Below are 14,583 nucleotides of genomic sequence, written 5' to 3'. Positions count from 1 at the left end.
GGGAGGAAACCGGAGCATCCGGAGGAAACCCACGCAGACACGGGGAGAACGTGCGGACTCCTCACAGACAGTGACCCAAGCCGGGAATCGAACCCGGGTCTCTGGCGCTGTGAGGCAGCAGTGCCAACCACTGTGCCACCGTGCCGCCCCAATTCAGATGGTCTCAGGGGATGTGCCATGGTCGGAGTGAGGAAAACACAGTAAGAGGTTTAACAACACCAGGTTAACGTCCAACAGGTTTATTTGGTAGCAAGAGCCCCAAGTCCCTTCTTCAGGTGAGTGGGAATTCTGTTCACAAACTGTTTACCCCAGTCCAACGCCGGCATCTCCACATCAGGAGTGAGGGAAGGCAGAGATGTCAGATAATCAGTAACGCAACCTGAGTTAGGGTCAGGAGATTTGCTATATATACGCAACGAGTTATTATCTGACAATTTTTGCCTGTCAGATTTGTGGCAGCTGATTCAATAATATCTTTCAAAAGGGAATTGGATCAGGATTTAAAAAGGCAAAGTGATTGCGGTTGGAGGGAAGGAGTGGGGTGAATTTAATCACCCTTACAATGAGACACAGGCCCCCGTGTATGTTGTGTGTATTTCTGCTTCCATTGTTTTAGACAATGAACTAAACCTGAAGCTTAAAAGTGAGAGACACAAAGAGGAAGAGTTGTACAGACTGTCGAAAGGGCAGCATGGTGGTACAGTGGTTAGCACTGCAGCCTCACTGGACCCGGGTTCAATTCCGGCCTCGGGTCACTGTGTGGAGTCTGCACGTCCTCCCCGTGTCTGCGTGGGTTTCCTCCGGGTGCCCCGATTTCCTCGCACAGACCAAAGATGTGCAGGTTAGGTGGACTGGCCATGCTAAATTTCCCCTTAGTGGGAGGGGGACTAGCTAGGGTGAATACATGGGGTTATGGGGATAGGATCTCTGTGGGATTGTGGTTGGTGCAGACCCGATGGGCTGAATGGCCTCCTTCTGCACTGTCGGGATTCTATTCTGTGAGAGGAGCGGCTTATTTAAGACAACATTTCCTGAGGCCTCCATTTGGGATGACACAGGTCTGGAAATGTGTCTCTCGCGCTCACACGGATGTTCTTTTGAAACATGCAAACAATGGGAGTCTCCACCCATGTAACCCAGAACTACGTAGCCCAGTATCACTGAACGAGCTCTGGTTTCAACTGTGCACAGAGCACTCAGCGACCCAACTTCCTTTGGCTGAGATGACACAGCGAAGAAAGCCGACCTCACTCGCCCCGGGGTAGGGGGAATCTGTGGGCAGACCATTTCCCCATGAACTCAGCAATCTCACACAAAACAAACTTTCTCAGCTCGCACTGTGGACAGTTGCACCACACTTTGCCGGGGGAGTTGGGGTTTTAATGAGCATTACAGAGGCACACGTTGTAATCCGTTTGCTAAAGAGGTCCTTCGAGTTGGAAATTGGGCCTTGCGTGTAAGAGGAGACTGATGCAACATTAAACCACAGAATCCCGACAGCGTAGAGGGAGGTCGTTCAGCCCATCAAATCAGCACCGACTTTCCCACAGAGTGTCCCACCCATGCCCTATCCTGCAGCCCCACGAATTTGACCCACTAATCCCCTCTAACCTACACATCTTTGGACACTCTTGTTTTTTGTGCGTTATACAGACAAAGCATACCCTTCATAGAGAAGGAAAGGAGAGAGTGCAGAATGTAGTGTCACAGTCAGAGCTAGGATGTGGAGAGAATTGTTTGAGAGTTTAGAAGAGTTAGAATGAAAGTTTCCTTCCCGAAAGGGAACCAGGTGGGTTTTTCCGACAATGGTTTCAGGGTCATCAGCAGATTCTTAATTCCAGATTTTTTTTTCTTAAATTCAAATTCCACCATCTGCCGTGGCGGGATTCGAACCCGGGTCCCCAGAACATGAGCTGAGTTTCTGAATAAACAGTCTAGCCTTTATACCACTAGGCCATCGCCTTCCCTTGATTTCATTTGATTTGATTTATTATTGTCACATGTATTGGGATACAGTGAAAAGTAATGTTCCTTGCGCACTATACAGACAAAGCATACCGTTCATAGAGTACATCGTGGAGAAGGAAAGGAGCGAGTGCAGAATGTAGTGTTAGTCACAGCTAGGGTGTAGAGAAAGATCAGCTTAATATAAGGTCGGTCCATTCAAAAGTCTGATGGCAGCAGGGAAGAAGCTGTTCTTGAGTCGGTTGGTACGTGACCTCAGACCTTTGTATCTTATTCCTGACGGAAGAAGGTGGAAGAGAGAATGTCCGGGGTGCGTGGGGTTCTTGATCATGCTGGCTGCTTTTCCCAAGGCAGCGGGAAATGTAGACAGAGTCCATGGATGGAAGGCTGGGTTTGTGTGATGGACTGGGCTACATTTACGACCTTTTGTAGTTTCTTGTGGTTTGGGCAGAGCAGGCGCCATACCAAGCTGTGATACAACCAGAAAGAATGCTTTCTATGGTGCATCTGTAAAAGTTGGTCAGAGTCGTAGCTGACGTGTTTCCTTAGTCTTCTGAGAAAGTACAAACAAAGAACAAAGAACAATACAGCACAGGAACAGGCCCCTCGGCCCTCCAAGCCCGCGCCGCTCCCCGGTCCAGGATTGAATCCTGAATCCAGGATCCCCGCCCAATTTTCCAGCCTATCTACATACCAATATCCTATCCACCGAGCTGTCCCTCACAGCTACGATGCTTTGTTCATCACAACCTATTAACTCACCCCCACCCCCCCATTCCAGACCATGTGATCTCCAGGGAGAGGCGAAAACCCAGAGTGAAAACCCCAGGGCCAATATGGGGAAACAAAATCTGGGAAATTCCTCTCTGACCCCCTGAGGCGATCGAAACGAGTCCAGGAGATCACACTGGCCCTGATCGGAAAATGCTTCCCTTTGTCCCGAGACAGGTTCCCAACTATCCGCAGTCTCGCTCTGTACTGGCACCAGCAAGATGATCATAGAATGAAGCCTTGAAATGAGAAACAAGGAACAATTAGCCCGCGCCGCTCCCTGGTCCAAACTAGACCACTCTTTTGTATCCCTCCATTCCCACTCCGTTCATATAGCTGTCTAGATAAGTCTTAAACGTTCCCAGTGTGTCCGCCTCCACCACCTTGCCCGGCAACACATTCCAGGCCCCCACGACCCTCTGTGTAAAATATGTCCTTCTGATATCTGTGTTAAACCTCCCCCGCTTCACCTTGAACCTATGACCCCTCGTGAACGTCACCACCGACCCGGGGAAAAGCTTCCCACCGTTCACCCTATCTATGCCTTTCATAATTTTATACACCTCTATTAAGTCTCCCCTCATCCTCCGTCTTTCCAAGGAGAACAATCCCAGTTTCCCCAATCTCTCCTCATAACCAAGCCCCTCCATACCAGGCAACATCCTGGTAAACCTCCTCTGTACTCTCTCCAAAGCCTCCACGTCCTTCTGGTAGTGTGGCGACCAGAACTGGACGCAGTATTCCAAATGCGGCCGAACCAACGTTCTATACATCTGCAACATCAGACCCCAACTCTTATACTCTATGCCCCGTCCTATAAAGGCAAGCATGCCATATGCCTTCTTCACCACCTTCTCCACCTGTGACGTCACCTTCAAAGATCTGTGGACTTGCACACCCAGGTCCCTCTGCGTCTCTACACCCTTTATGGTTCTTCCATTTATCGTGTAGCTCCTCCCTACATTATTCCCACCAAAATGCATCACTTCGCATTAATCTGGATTGAACTCCATCTGCCATTTCCTTGCCCAAATTTCCAGCCTATCTATATCCTTCTGTAGCCTCTGACAATGTTCCTCACTATCTGCAAGTCCTGCCAGTTTTGTGTTGTCCGCAAACTTACTGATCACCCCAGTTACTCCTTCTTCCAGATCATTTATATAAATCACAAACAGCAGAGGTCCCAATACAGAGCCCTGCGGTACACCACTAGTCACAGGCCTCCAGCCGGAAAAAGACCCTTCCACTACCACCCTCTGTCTTCTATGACCAAGCCAGTTCTCCACCCATCTAGCCACCTCCCCCTTTATCCCATGAAATCCAACCTTTTTCACTAGCCTACCATGAGGGACTTTGTCAAACGCTTTACTAAAGTCCATATAGACAACATCCACGGCCCTTCCTTCGTCAACCATTTTGGTCACTTCTTCAAAAAACACCACCAGGTTAGTGAGGCATGACCTCCCTCTCACAAAACCATGCTGACTATCGTTAATGAGTTTATTCCTTTCTAAATGCGCATACATCCTATCTCTAAGAATCTTCTCCAACAACTTCCCCACCACGGACGTCAAGCTCACCGGCCTATAATTACCCGGGTTATCCTTCCTGCCCTTCTTAAATAACGGGACCACATTGGCTATCCTCCAATCCTCTGGGACCTCACCTGTGTCCAGTGACGAGACAAAGATTTGCGTCAGAGGCCCAACGATTTCACCTCTCGTCTCCCTGAGCAGCCTTGGATAGATTCCATCAGGCCCTGGGGATTTGTCAGTCTTTATATTCTCTAACAAACCTAACACTTCCTCCTTTGTAATGGAGATTTTCTCCAACGGTTCAACACTCCCCTCAGAGACACTCCCAGTCAACACATCCCTCTCCTTTGTGAATACCGACGCAAAGTATTCATTTAGGATCTCCCCTACTTCTTTGGGCTCCAAGCATAAGTCCCCACTTTTGTCCCTGAGAGGTCCGATTTTTTCCCTAACAACCCTTTTGTTCCTAACGCATGAATAAAATGCCTTGGGATTCTCCTTAATCCTGTCTGCCAAGAACATTTTGTGACCCCTTTTTGCTCTTCTAATTCCCCGTTTGAGTACTTTCCTACTTTCATTGTACTCCTCCAGAGCTCCCTCCGTTTTTAGCTGCGTTGATGGGCTTTCTTAACTATAGCAGCGGCGTGGGGGGACCAGGACAGGTTGTTGGTGATCTGGACACCTAAAAACTTGAAGCTTTTGACCATTTCTACTTCGTCCGCGTTGATGTCGACAGGGACATGTTCTCCTTTACGCTTCCTGAAGTCGATGACAATCTCCTTTGCTTTGTTGACATTGAGGGAGAGATTATTGTTGTAAGGCCATTCGTACCTTTTGGCTGTTCGTCACAGCGATTATTTTAGATTCCGCTTATTTTGGACAGAGTACAGACACTGACAGAGCTAACAGTCAGAAGAGGAATGATAACTCATCCACATGAATTATGGAATGCTACAGTGCAGAAGGAAGCCACTTGGCCCATCGAGTCAGCAACAACCACAATCGCACCCAGCCCCTATTCCCGTGACCCCACATATTTACTCTACTAATCCCCCCCCTTGACACTAGGGTCAATTTAGCACAGCCAATCAACCCAACCCGCACATCTTTTGGAGTGTGGGAGGGAACTGGAGCACCCAAAGGAAACCCGCGCAGACACGGGGAGAACATGCAGACTCCACACAGCCAGTGACCCAAGTTGGGAATCGAACCCGGGTCCCTGGCACTGAGAGGCAGCAGTGCTAACCACTGTGCCACCCCAATTGATAGAGATTTGTTACCCATCTCTAACTGAGTGGCTGGCAAGGCCATATCAAAGGGCAGTTGAGAGTTAACCACATTGCTGCGTCTCTGGAGTCACATGTAGGCCAGACCGGGTAAGGACGGCAGATTTCTTTCCCGAAAGGGAACCAGATGGGTTTTTCCGAAAATTGACAATGGTTTCATGGTCATCAGTAGATTCTTAATTCCAGATATTTTTTGTATTGAATTCAAATTCCAACATCTGCCGTGGCGGGATTCGAACCCGAGACCCCAGAACATTCGCTGAGTTTCTGGGTTCCTAGTCTAGCGATAATACCAATAGGCTTTCCCTATTACTGAACTGGACCCAGCCATATAAACACTGTGGCTACCAGAGCAGGTCAGATGCTGGGAATCCTGCGGAGAGTAACTCACCTCCTGACTCCCCAAAGCCTGTCCACCATCTACAAGGCACAAGTCAGGAGTGTGATGGAATACTCCCCACTTGCCTGGATGGGTGCGGCTCCAACAACACTCAAGAAGCTCGACACCATCAAAGCAGCCCCGCTTGATTGGCACCCCATCCACAAACACTCATTCCCTCCACCACCGACGCTCAGTAGCAGCAGTGTGGACCATCTACAAGATGCACTGCAGCAACTCATCCTTAGACAGCACCTTCCAAACCCACGGCCACTTCCATCTAGAAGGACAAGGGCAGCAGATACATGGGGAACACCCCCACCTGCAAGTTCCCCTCCGAGCCACTCACCATCCTGACTTGGAAATATATCGGCTGTTCCTTCACTGTCGCTGGGTCAAAATCCTGCAACTGCGTCCCTAACAGCACTGTGGGTGTACCTACACCTCAGAGACTGCGGCAATGCAAGAAGGCAGCTCACCACCACCTTCTCAAGGGGCAATTAGGGATGGGCAATCAATGCTGGGCCCAGCCTGTGGCTCCTGCATCCCATGGAAGAATTCAAAACAAAGCTTGTGGGATGAAGGAACAAGATGTGAGGAAAATAGCATCATCTTCAATGGTTCACTGCTGTTTTGCCATGACCAATTCAGTGGTGGTAACACCTGTCTCCTCGATAGGACGTGCAGCCATAGAGTCACAGAGTCAGAGAGGTTTACAGCATGGAAACAGGCCCTTCGGCCCAACCTGTCCATGCCGCCCCTTTTTTAACCACTAAGCTAGTCCCAATTGCCCGCGTTTGGCCCATATCCCTCTATACCCATCTTACCCATGTAACTGTCTAAATGCTTTTTAAAAGACAAAATTGTACCCGCCTCTACTACTGCCTCTGGCAGCTTGTTCCAGACACTCACCACCCTCTGTGTGAAAAAATTGCCCCTTTTGTATCTCTCCCTTCTCACCTTCAACCCATGCCCTCTAGTTTTTATTCAATGTTCTGACCAATGAAACCAAGCATGCTGAATGCCTTCTTCACCACTCTGTCCACCTGTGACTCCACTTTCAAGGAGCTATGAACCTGGACCCCTGGATGTCTTTGTTCTGTAACTCTCCCCAATGCCCTACAATGTCTGTCCCTCACTTCCTGTGGTTCTGCTACTTTGTCCTGCAAGAGAGAGAGTGAGCGGGAAGTGCATTAGTGAGCAATTATTCTGGGGGATTTCCACTGCATGGTGCATAGCTAATAGTCTGTGACAACTGTGAGCTGTTGCATTTTGGTAAAATAAACCAGGGTAGGACACAGTTAATGGTGGGACCCTGGAGAGTGTTGTTGAACAGAGGGTCCGAGGGGTGCAAGTACATAGTTCCTTGAAAGTTACATCACAGGTCGACAGGGTGGTGAAGAAGGCATTTGGTGCACTTACCTTCATGGGTCAGAGCATTGGGTACAGGAGTTGGGATGTTATGTTACAACAAGATTTACTCGGATGATAATGGGACTTGATGGTTTGAGTTATAAGGAGAGGCTGGATAGACTGGGACTCTTTTCCCTGGAGTGTAGGAGGCTGAGGGGTGATCTTATAGAGGTCTACAAAATAATGAGGGGCATTGATCAGCTAGATAGACAACATCATTTCCCAAAGGTAGGGGAGTCCAAAACTAGAGGGCACAGGTTTAAGGTGAGAGGGGAGAGATACAAAAGGGTCCAGAGGGGCAATTTCTTCACACACAGAGGGTGATGAGTGCCTGGAACAAGCTGCCAGAGGTAGTAGTAGAGGCGGGGACAATTTTGTCTTTTATAAAACATTTAGACAGTTACATGGGTAAGATGGGTCTAGAGGGATATGGGCCAGACGCGGGCAATTGGGACTAGCTTAGTGGTAAAAAACTGGGTGACATGGACAAGTTGGGCCAAAGGGCCTGTTTCAAACTGTGAACCTCTCTGAACCTATAACTCTACAAGACATTGTCAAGAGCACATTTGGAGTACTGCGGACAATTCTGGTCACCCTGCTACAGGAAGGATGTTATTAAACTGGAAAGGGTGCAAAAAAGATTTACAAGGATGTTCCCGGGACTGAAATCTTTGAATTGTAGGGAGAGGTGGAATAGGCTGGGATTTTTTGTTCCTGGAGTGTAGGAAGATGGGGGGGGTGACCTTATAGAGGTGCCACAAGGCTGGAATTCAATCCGGGTCCCTGGCGCTGAGAGGCAGCAGCGCTAACCACTGTGTCACCGTGCTGCTTAATAAAAATGTAGCCACTGCCACTCAGAATCGTTGTGCAAGTGGAGAGAGAAAGTGTTAATTGGCTCAATCCTGTGCCTGTTACAGATTCACACTGCTGCCTCACGATTCCCGGCTCGGGAACTAATAAACAAAATAAAATAAACCTTCCCCCAGCCTGAAAACTATCATTTGACCGTTCCTCTCTGGGTCCTGTAATTCAGCCAATATCGTATCCACGTCACGACTGTCCCTTTTATGTGAAGAAAATCAAGTTGGAGCCAAGGTGTTTGACAAAGAACTTAATTTAATGAAAAAAAGGATAGATTGTATCCTCCAATACAGCAATAAATTAATGAGGGAGATAAATAACAATAAATACTTCAAATATTAAATAATCATTTCTCAGAACACAAGTTACACTCAAATAAAATAACGTCAAAATAAAACAGTCGCAAATATTGCCACTGATTTTGTTTTGTTCCATCAATTATTTTCAGTTGGCCTTTGATCACATGACAATTCGATTTGCCCCCATTTGATTCGAATGGGATTAGAATACTGTACTCAGTACATACACACACTCTCTCTAAACCAACTATTTGTGATTTGGGTTGTGAATGGCCCCGGGATTGACGGCGTCTCAGTCCGAGGTGAAGATGGTGATCCTTTTGTGGTTCTCCTTCACATCCAGTTCGACGGGCTGCCTGTTCTTCCTGGAGGTGCTAAGGTACCAGCCGCGGAACATGGCCGATTCCAGCTCAAAATGGCCGCCGGAGCTGGAGACTTTCTGAAAGAACACAAAACGCAGCAAATCGGTGGTGCTGCTGATGTTCTGCAACTTTCTATCCCACTTCTGCGAATGAGAGCAAAGAACATGTTTTTAGTTTCAAGTTTATTTATTCCTGTCGCAAGCAAGGCTTACATTAACGCTGCAATGAAGTTACTGTGTAAATCTCCTCGTCGCCGCCACACTCCTGTCCGGGTTACACTGAGGGGGAATTTAGCACCCTAACCAGCACGTCTTTCGCACTGTGGGAGGAAACCGGAGCACCCGGAGGAAACCCACGCAGACATGGGGAGAACGTGCAAACTCCACACAGACAGTGACCCAAGCCGGGATTCGAACCCGGATCCCTGGCGCTGGGAGGCAGCAGTGCTAACCACTGTGCTGCCGGGCCGCCAACATGGGACATGGGAGTCACCAGCATTTATGACCCAGCCCCAGTTGCCCGAGGGCTGTTGAGAGTCAATGACATTGCTGTGGCTCTGGGATCACATGTAGGCCAGACCAGCGTAAGGATGGCAGAGTTTTATCCTAAAGGACACCAGTGAACAATAGAATCCTACAGTGCAGAAGGAGGCCGTTTGGCCCATCGAGTCTGCACCGTCAACAATCCGACCCAGGCCCTATCCCCACAACCCCATACATTTACCCTGCTAATCTCCCTGACACGAAGGGGCAATTTAGCATGGCCAATCCACCTAACCTGCGCATCATTGGAGTGTGGGAGGAAACCGGAGCACCCAGAGGAAACCCACCCAGACACAAGGAGAATGTGCAAATTCCACACAGACAGTGACCCAGGATGGGAATCGAACCCAGGTTCCTGGCACTGTGGGGCAGCAGTGCTGACCACTGTGCCACCGTGCCACCCCAAGTTGGCTGAATGATATGAACAGTAGCCGATCCTCCAACTAGCAGTGATAGGCCATCGGAAGCACTTGGGACGGTGGGCAAGGTCGTTGCCTCTTGACCAGATGCTCTGTGTTCGAGTCCCACTACAGGACTTTGATGGCCAAGAACATAACACAGACAAACAAGTTGATTATCAACCTGAAAATCCTTCGAAGACACAACGACGGCAGTGGGGAAAATTCCTGTCCAAACCACGTGATGGAACAAACACTGAAACCTTCATTATCCCGATTGTACCAAGCGTTTATTCAAGTTGTTACGGCAACCTGGGTCCCTGATTGACAGCACATCAACCCCAGAGTTAACTGCGTGAACTCTCACCTCCAAATGCAGCCTGGGTCTGTCTTCTGGCCCCACACAAGAGAGGAAGAGATTCTGGCTGCTGATTGACAACACGACGGGTAGATTGTCCTCATTGCTTGGAGTTGTCTTGTAGTACCTCACATCCAACTGAACTGTAAATCAAAGCAGCATCATGTTAGAACAGCAGACAACAGCCATAGCCAGCAAGGTGAAGAGTCGCAATGTGGCTACCTGAATTTCAACTGGGCCAGTGCGTTCCAGCTAACGGATCATAGAATCCCTGCAGAAACAGACCGTTTGGCCCATCGAGCCTGCACCGACAACAACCCCGCCCTATCCCCTGTAACCCCCTGACTCTAAGGAGCATTTTAGCATGGCCAATCCACCTAACCCGCACATCTTTGGACACTAAGGGGCAATTTAGCATGGCCAATCCCCCTAACCCGTACATCTTTGGACACTAAGGGGCAATTTAGCATGGCCAATCCACCTAACCCGTACATCTTTGGATACTACGGGGCAATTTAGAATAGCCAATCCACCTAACCTGCACATCTTTGGACACTAAGGAGCAATTTAGCATGGCCAATCCACCTAACCCGCACATCTTTGGACTGCGAGAGGACACTGGAGCACCCGGAGGAAACCCACGCAGACACGGGAAGAACCTGCAAACTCCACACAGACAGTGACCCGAGCTGGGAATTGAACCCAGGTCCCTGGCGCTGTGAGGCAGCAGTGCTCACCCCAGTGGCATCGTGCCCGCTCCGTGCAGACCAGATGGTTCAAGGTAACCAAACCAGTGACGGGAACATTAGAATCGGCCTCAGCTGTGCCAAGGACAACCAGTCCTGCTCTATATCCTGACATCCGTCCATTAGGCTTGGCTGTACCCACCTGCATCCTTCGGTTGTTGCAAAGACATGGCCAGGAGTTGGAGGTTCTCCGAGAGGATCAGGGATTGGTCGCGATCGTCTTTCATCTGTTGGCGTTCGCTCGACATGAGGCGGTAAGAACAGGCGGCCATTTCCACATCATCGTAACTGGTGCAGGTGAAAGCTTCTGTGGGCAAAAAATCCAGACTGTTTACCCACTGTCCATAAAGGAAGAGAATTGAATAATCCGGACAAATGTGAGGTAATGCATTTTGGAAGGTCTAACACAGATAGGAAATATACAGTAAATGGCAGATCCCTGAAGAGTATTGGTAGGCAGAGGGATCTGGGTGTACAGGCACACAGGTCACTGAAGGTGGCAACGCAGGTGGAGATGGTAGTCAAGAAGGCATACGGCATGCTTGCCTTCATCGGCCGGGGCATTGAGTTTAAAAATTGGCAAATCATGTTGCAGCTTTATTGGGCCTTAGTTAGGCCGTCCTTGGAATATAGTGTTCAATTCTGGTCGCCACACTACCAGAAGGATGCGGAGGCTTTGGAGAGGGTACAGAAAAGATTTACCAGGATGTTGCCTGGCACGGAGGGCATTAGCTATGAGGAGAGGTTGGAGAAACTTGGTTTGTTCTTCCTGGAACGACGGAGGTTGAGGGGTGACCTGATAGAAGTCTACAAGATGATGAGGGGCATGGACAGAGTGGATAGTCAGAAGCTTTTCCCAGGGTGGAAGAGTCAATTACTAGGGGGCACAGGTTTAAGGTGCGAGGGGCAAAGTTTAAAGGAGATGGACGAGGCACGTTATTGACACAGAGGGTGGTGGGTGCCTGGAACTCGCTGCGGGGGGTGGCAGTGGAAGCGGACACGATAGTGACTTACCCACCTCCCCCGCGCAACTCCCCTCATCCCCAATCCCTGTGAGTTGTCCATGGGTGTTAAGGAAGAGAGAAACGGGAGAGACTTCTTACCTTCCAGGAGGGCATCGAAGTTCCCCAGCAAGTCAGTGTCGGCGAAAGGGGCACCATCACGCTGCCAGCCGTCGCTGGAGGGTCGCCTCAGTTTGCTCTTGAATTTCTCCACTGCCAAGACCAGCATGATGGCGCGCTCCAGCGAGAGGCTGGCACTGCCCGCAGCACTGATGGCCGAGGAGGTGCCGGAGATTTTGAGCTGGTAGCTCCCTCGCTCGGCCTGGCAACAGCTGCTGTCCACCTCGGTTGGGTTGGGGTTGAAGATCTCGGAGCTCTGTGGAAAGGAGAGAACGGAGTCAGATTCCAGCCAGGCTGCGGAAGGACAAAGCTCCCCAATCTCTTTTGTCTCATTGTGAAAGATTGTTCAGAATTGATTTGTGGAACGTGGGCGTCTGGGCCAGCGTTTGTTCCCCATCTCTAATTGGACCTGAACTGAGTGTCTCACTCGGCCATTTTCAGAGGGGCCATTTAAGAGTCAACCACATTGCTGTGGCCCTGGAGTCACGTGTAGGCCAGACCAGGGTAAGGACGGCAGATTTCCTTCCCTAGGGGATATGTGGGTGGCACGGTGGCACAGTGGTTAGCACTGCTGCCTCACAGCGCCAGGGAACCGGGTTCCATTCCGGCCTCGGATCACTGACTGTGTGGAGTTTGCACATTCTCCCCGTGTCTGCATGGGTTTCCTCCAGAAACTCTGGATTCCTCCCTCAGTGTCCGGGTTAGGTGGATTGGCCATGCTAAATTGCTCCTTAGTATCCAAAGATGTGCAGGTTAGGTGGATTGGCCATGCTAAATTGCCCCTTAGTGTGCCAGGTTGTGTGAGTTGGGGGGATCAGTGGTGTAATTACGTGTGGTAATGGGGATAGGGTCTGCACAAGATGCTCTATCAGAGTGAGCCGGCACAGACTCGATTGGCCGAATGGGCTGCTTCTGCACTTTAGGGTTCTATGATCAGAAGTTGACTTTGCCCCAAAACCACATTGTTCCCTCTTCCCAATCTCAGCCCGAGGTGTATCCAGGAAGGAGAAACGCTTACCTTGGTCTGGGGGCCGGCAGTCGGGGAAGTGAGATGCGAATCCCTTTTGCGTTTGACACTGAAGGTTCTGCGGAGAGAGCAATGATCATGGTCAGTTTGTAGGAAAGAAGGGAAGTGACCTTGAGAGCGGAAGAGAGAGAGAGAGAGAGAGACTGAGGGAGAGAGAGAGATAGAGAGACTGAGGGAGAGAGAGAGAGAGAGACTGAGGGAGAGAGAGAGAGAGAGACTGAGGGAGAGAGAGAGACTGAGGGGGTGAGAGAGAGAGAGACTGAGGGAGAGACACTGAGGGGGAGAGAGAGAAAGAAATAGAGAGACAAAGGGGGCGAGGGATAAAGATATAGAGAAAGGAAGAGAGAAAGAGATAGAGAGGGAGAGAGCTAGAAAGACAGAGGGAAAGAGTGTGTGAGAGAGCGAGGGATGGAGAGACAGAGAGAGAGGGAAAGAGAGCGAGGGCAAGAGAATGTAAGAGAGAGAATGAGTGAGATAGAGAGACAGAGATATAGTGGGAGAGATAGAGAGAGCGATTGGTAAAGAGAGAGCAAAGAGAGATATAGAGAGAGGGAGAGAGAGAGAGATACAGAGAGAGAATGACAGAAAGAGAGAGAGAGTGAGAGAGAGAGAGTGCGAGCGACAGATAGAGAGAGAGCAGGAAAGAGATATAGAGAGAGATAGAGAGTGAGATCACTGAGTTCAGGTTTAAAGGTTAAGTGAGACGGTGTTATTACCTGCGAGGTTCATTCTCAACCATTGGAATGGTCACAACTCCACCCTCAGTCCTCATATCTCGTATCTGTACAGTGATTAGGAAGTTCTCAGTAGTTTGCCGTTGTATCTCTGTGTCGTTCTGTACAACCAGTCCTCAAGCCCTCCTTTTATGTCTTCCACAAGCTCCTCCTCCCCCTCTGGGCTGGCTGCTTCCTTTCTATGGGAAATTTTGACGATGTGATGAGTAATGAGAAGTTCCAGTTTGTGGAGTGCCCCAAAATTAACCCTCTGTCTGCTGGACACGGTGGCACAGGGGTCAGCACTGCTGCCTCACAGCGCCAGGGACCTAGGCTTCAATTCCTGAACTGTCTGTGTGGAGTCTGCGCGTTCTCCCCGTGTCTGCGTGGGTTTCCTCCGGGTGCTCTGGTTTCCTCCCACAGTCCGAAAGACGTGCTGATTCGGTGCTAAATTCTCGCTCAGTGTAACCCGAACAGGCGCCGGAGTGTGGCGACTGGGGGACTTTCACAGTAACTTCATTGCAGTGTTAATGTAAGCCGACTTGTGACGCTAATAAATAAATAAAAATTTTAAAAATCACCAAAACGATTTTAAAAAATAAAGCATTCTTGTCATTGCCGATGTCCGGCTGCCATTTTAACATCTTAATGCAATGTGTTGAGGATCACAAGGCAATACTGGAAAACTAACGAATCCAACATCTACATTCCCTGTCCCTCTCCCTCACCTGCTGAAATCTGAACATCTTGTCTTCCGACAAATCAGTTCACAGATTTCCATTTGTAACATGTCGCTGTCCGAGGGTT

The 14,583-nt window shown here is 49.5% G+C and overlaps 1 protein-coding gene across 1 annotated transcript; it reads right to left on the bottom strand.

Moving 5' to 3' along the window:
- Positions 1–8,544: 8,544 nt before the first annotated feature.
- On the bottom strand, positions 8,545–13,911 carry LOC144509772 (interleukin-1 beta-like). The gene is made up of 6 exons (XM_078238560.1): positions 13,780–13,911; positions 13,055–13,121; positions 12,019–12,292; positions 11,058–11,222; positions 10,179–10,312; positions 8,545–9,014 (listed from the first exon to the last, which is right to left on the bottom strand). Exons 1-6 carry the CDS (start codon positions 13,833–13,835, stop codon positions 8,802–8,804), a joined length of 909 nt encoding a protein of 302 aa, XP_078094686.1. The 5' UTR covers positions 13,836–13,911; the 3' UTR covers positions 8,545–8,801.
- Between the last annotated feature and the right edge of the window lie 672 nt (positions 13,912–14,583).

Source organism: Mustelus asterias, chromosome 22 (assembly GCF_964213995.1).
Source record: "Mustelus asterias chromosome 22, sMusAst1.hap1.1, whole genome shotgun sequence".
NCBI classification, from domain to species: Eukaryota; Metazoa; Chordata; class Chondrichthyes; order Carcharhiniformes; family Triakidae; genus Mustelus; species Mustelus asterias.
The sequence above is the reverse complement of the archived record's forward strand: the minus strand, read 5'-3'. Positions and strand labels throughout refer to the sequence as shown.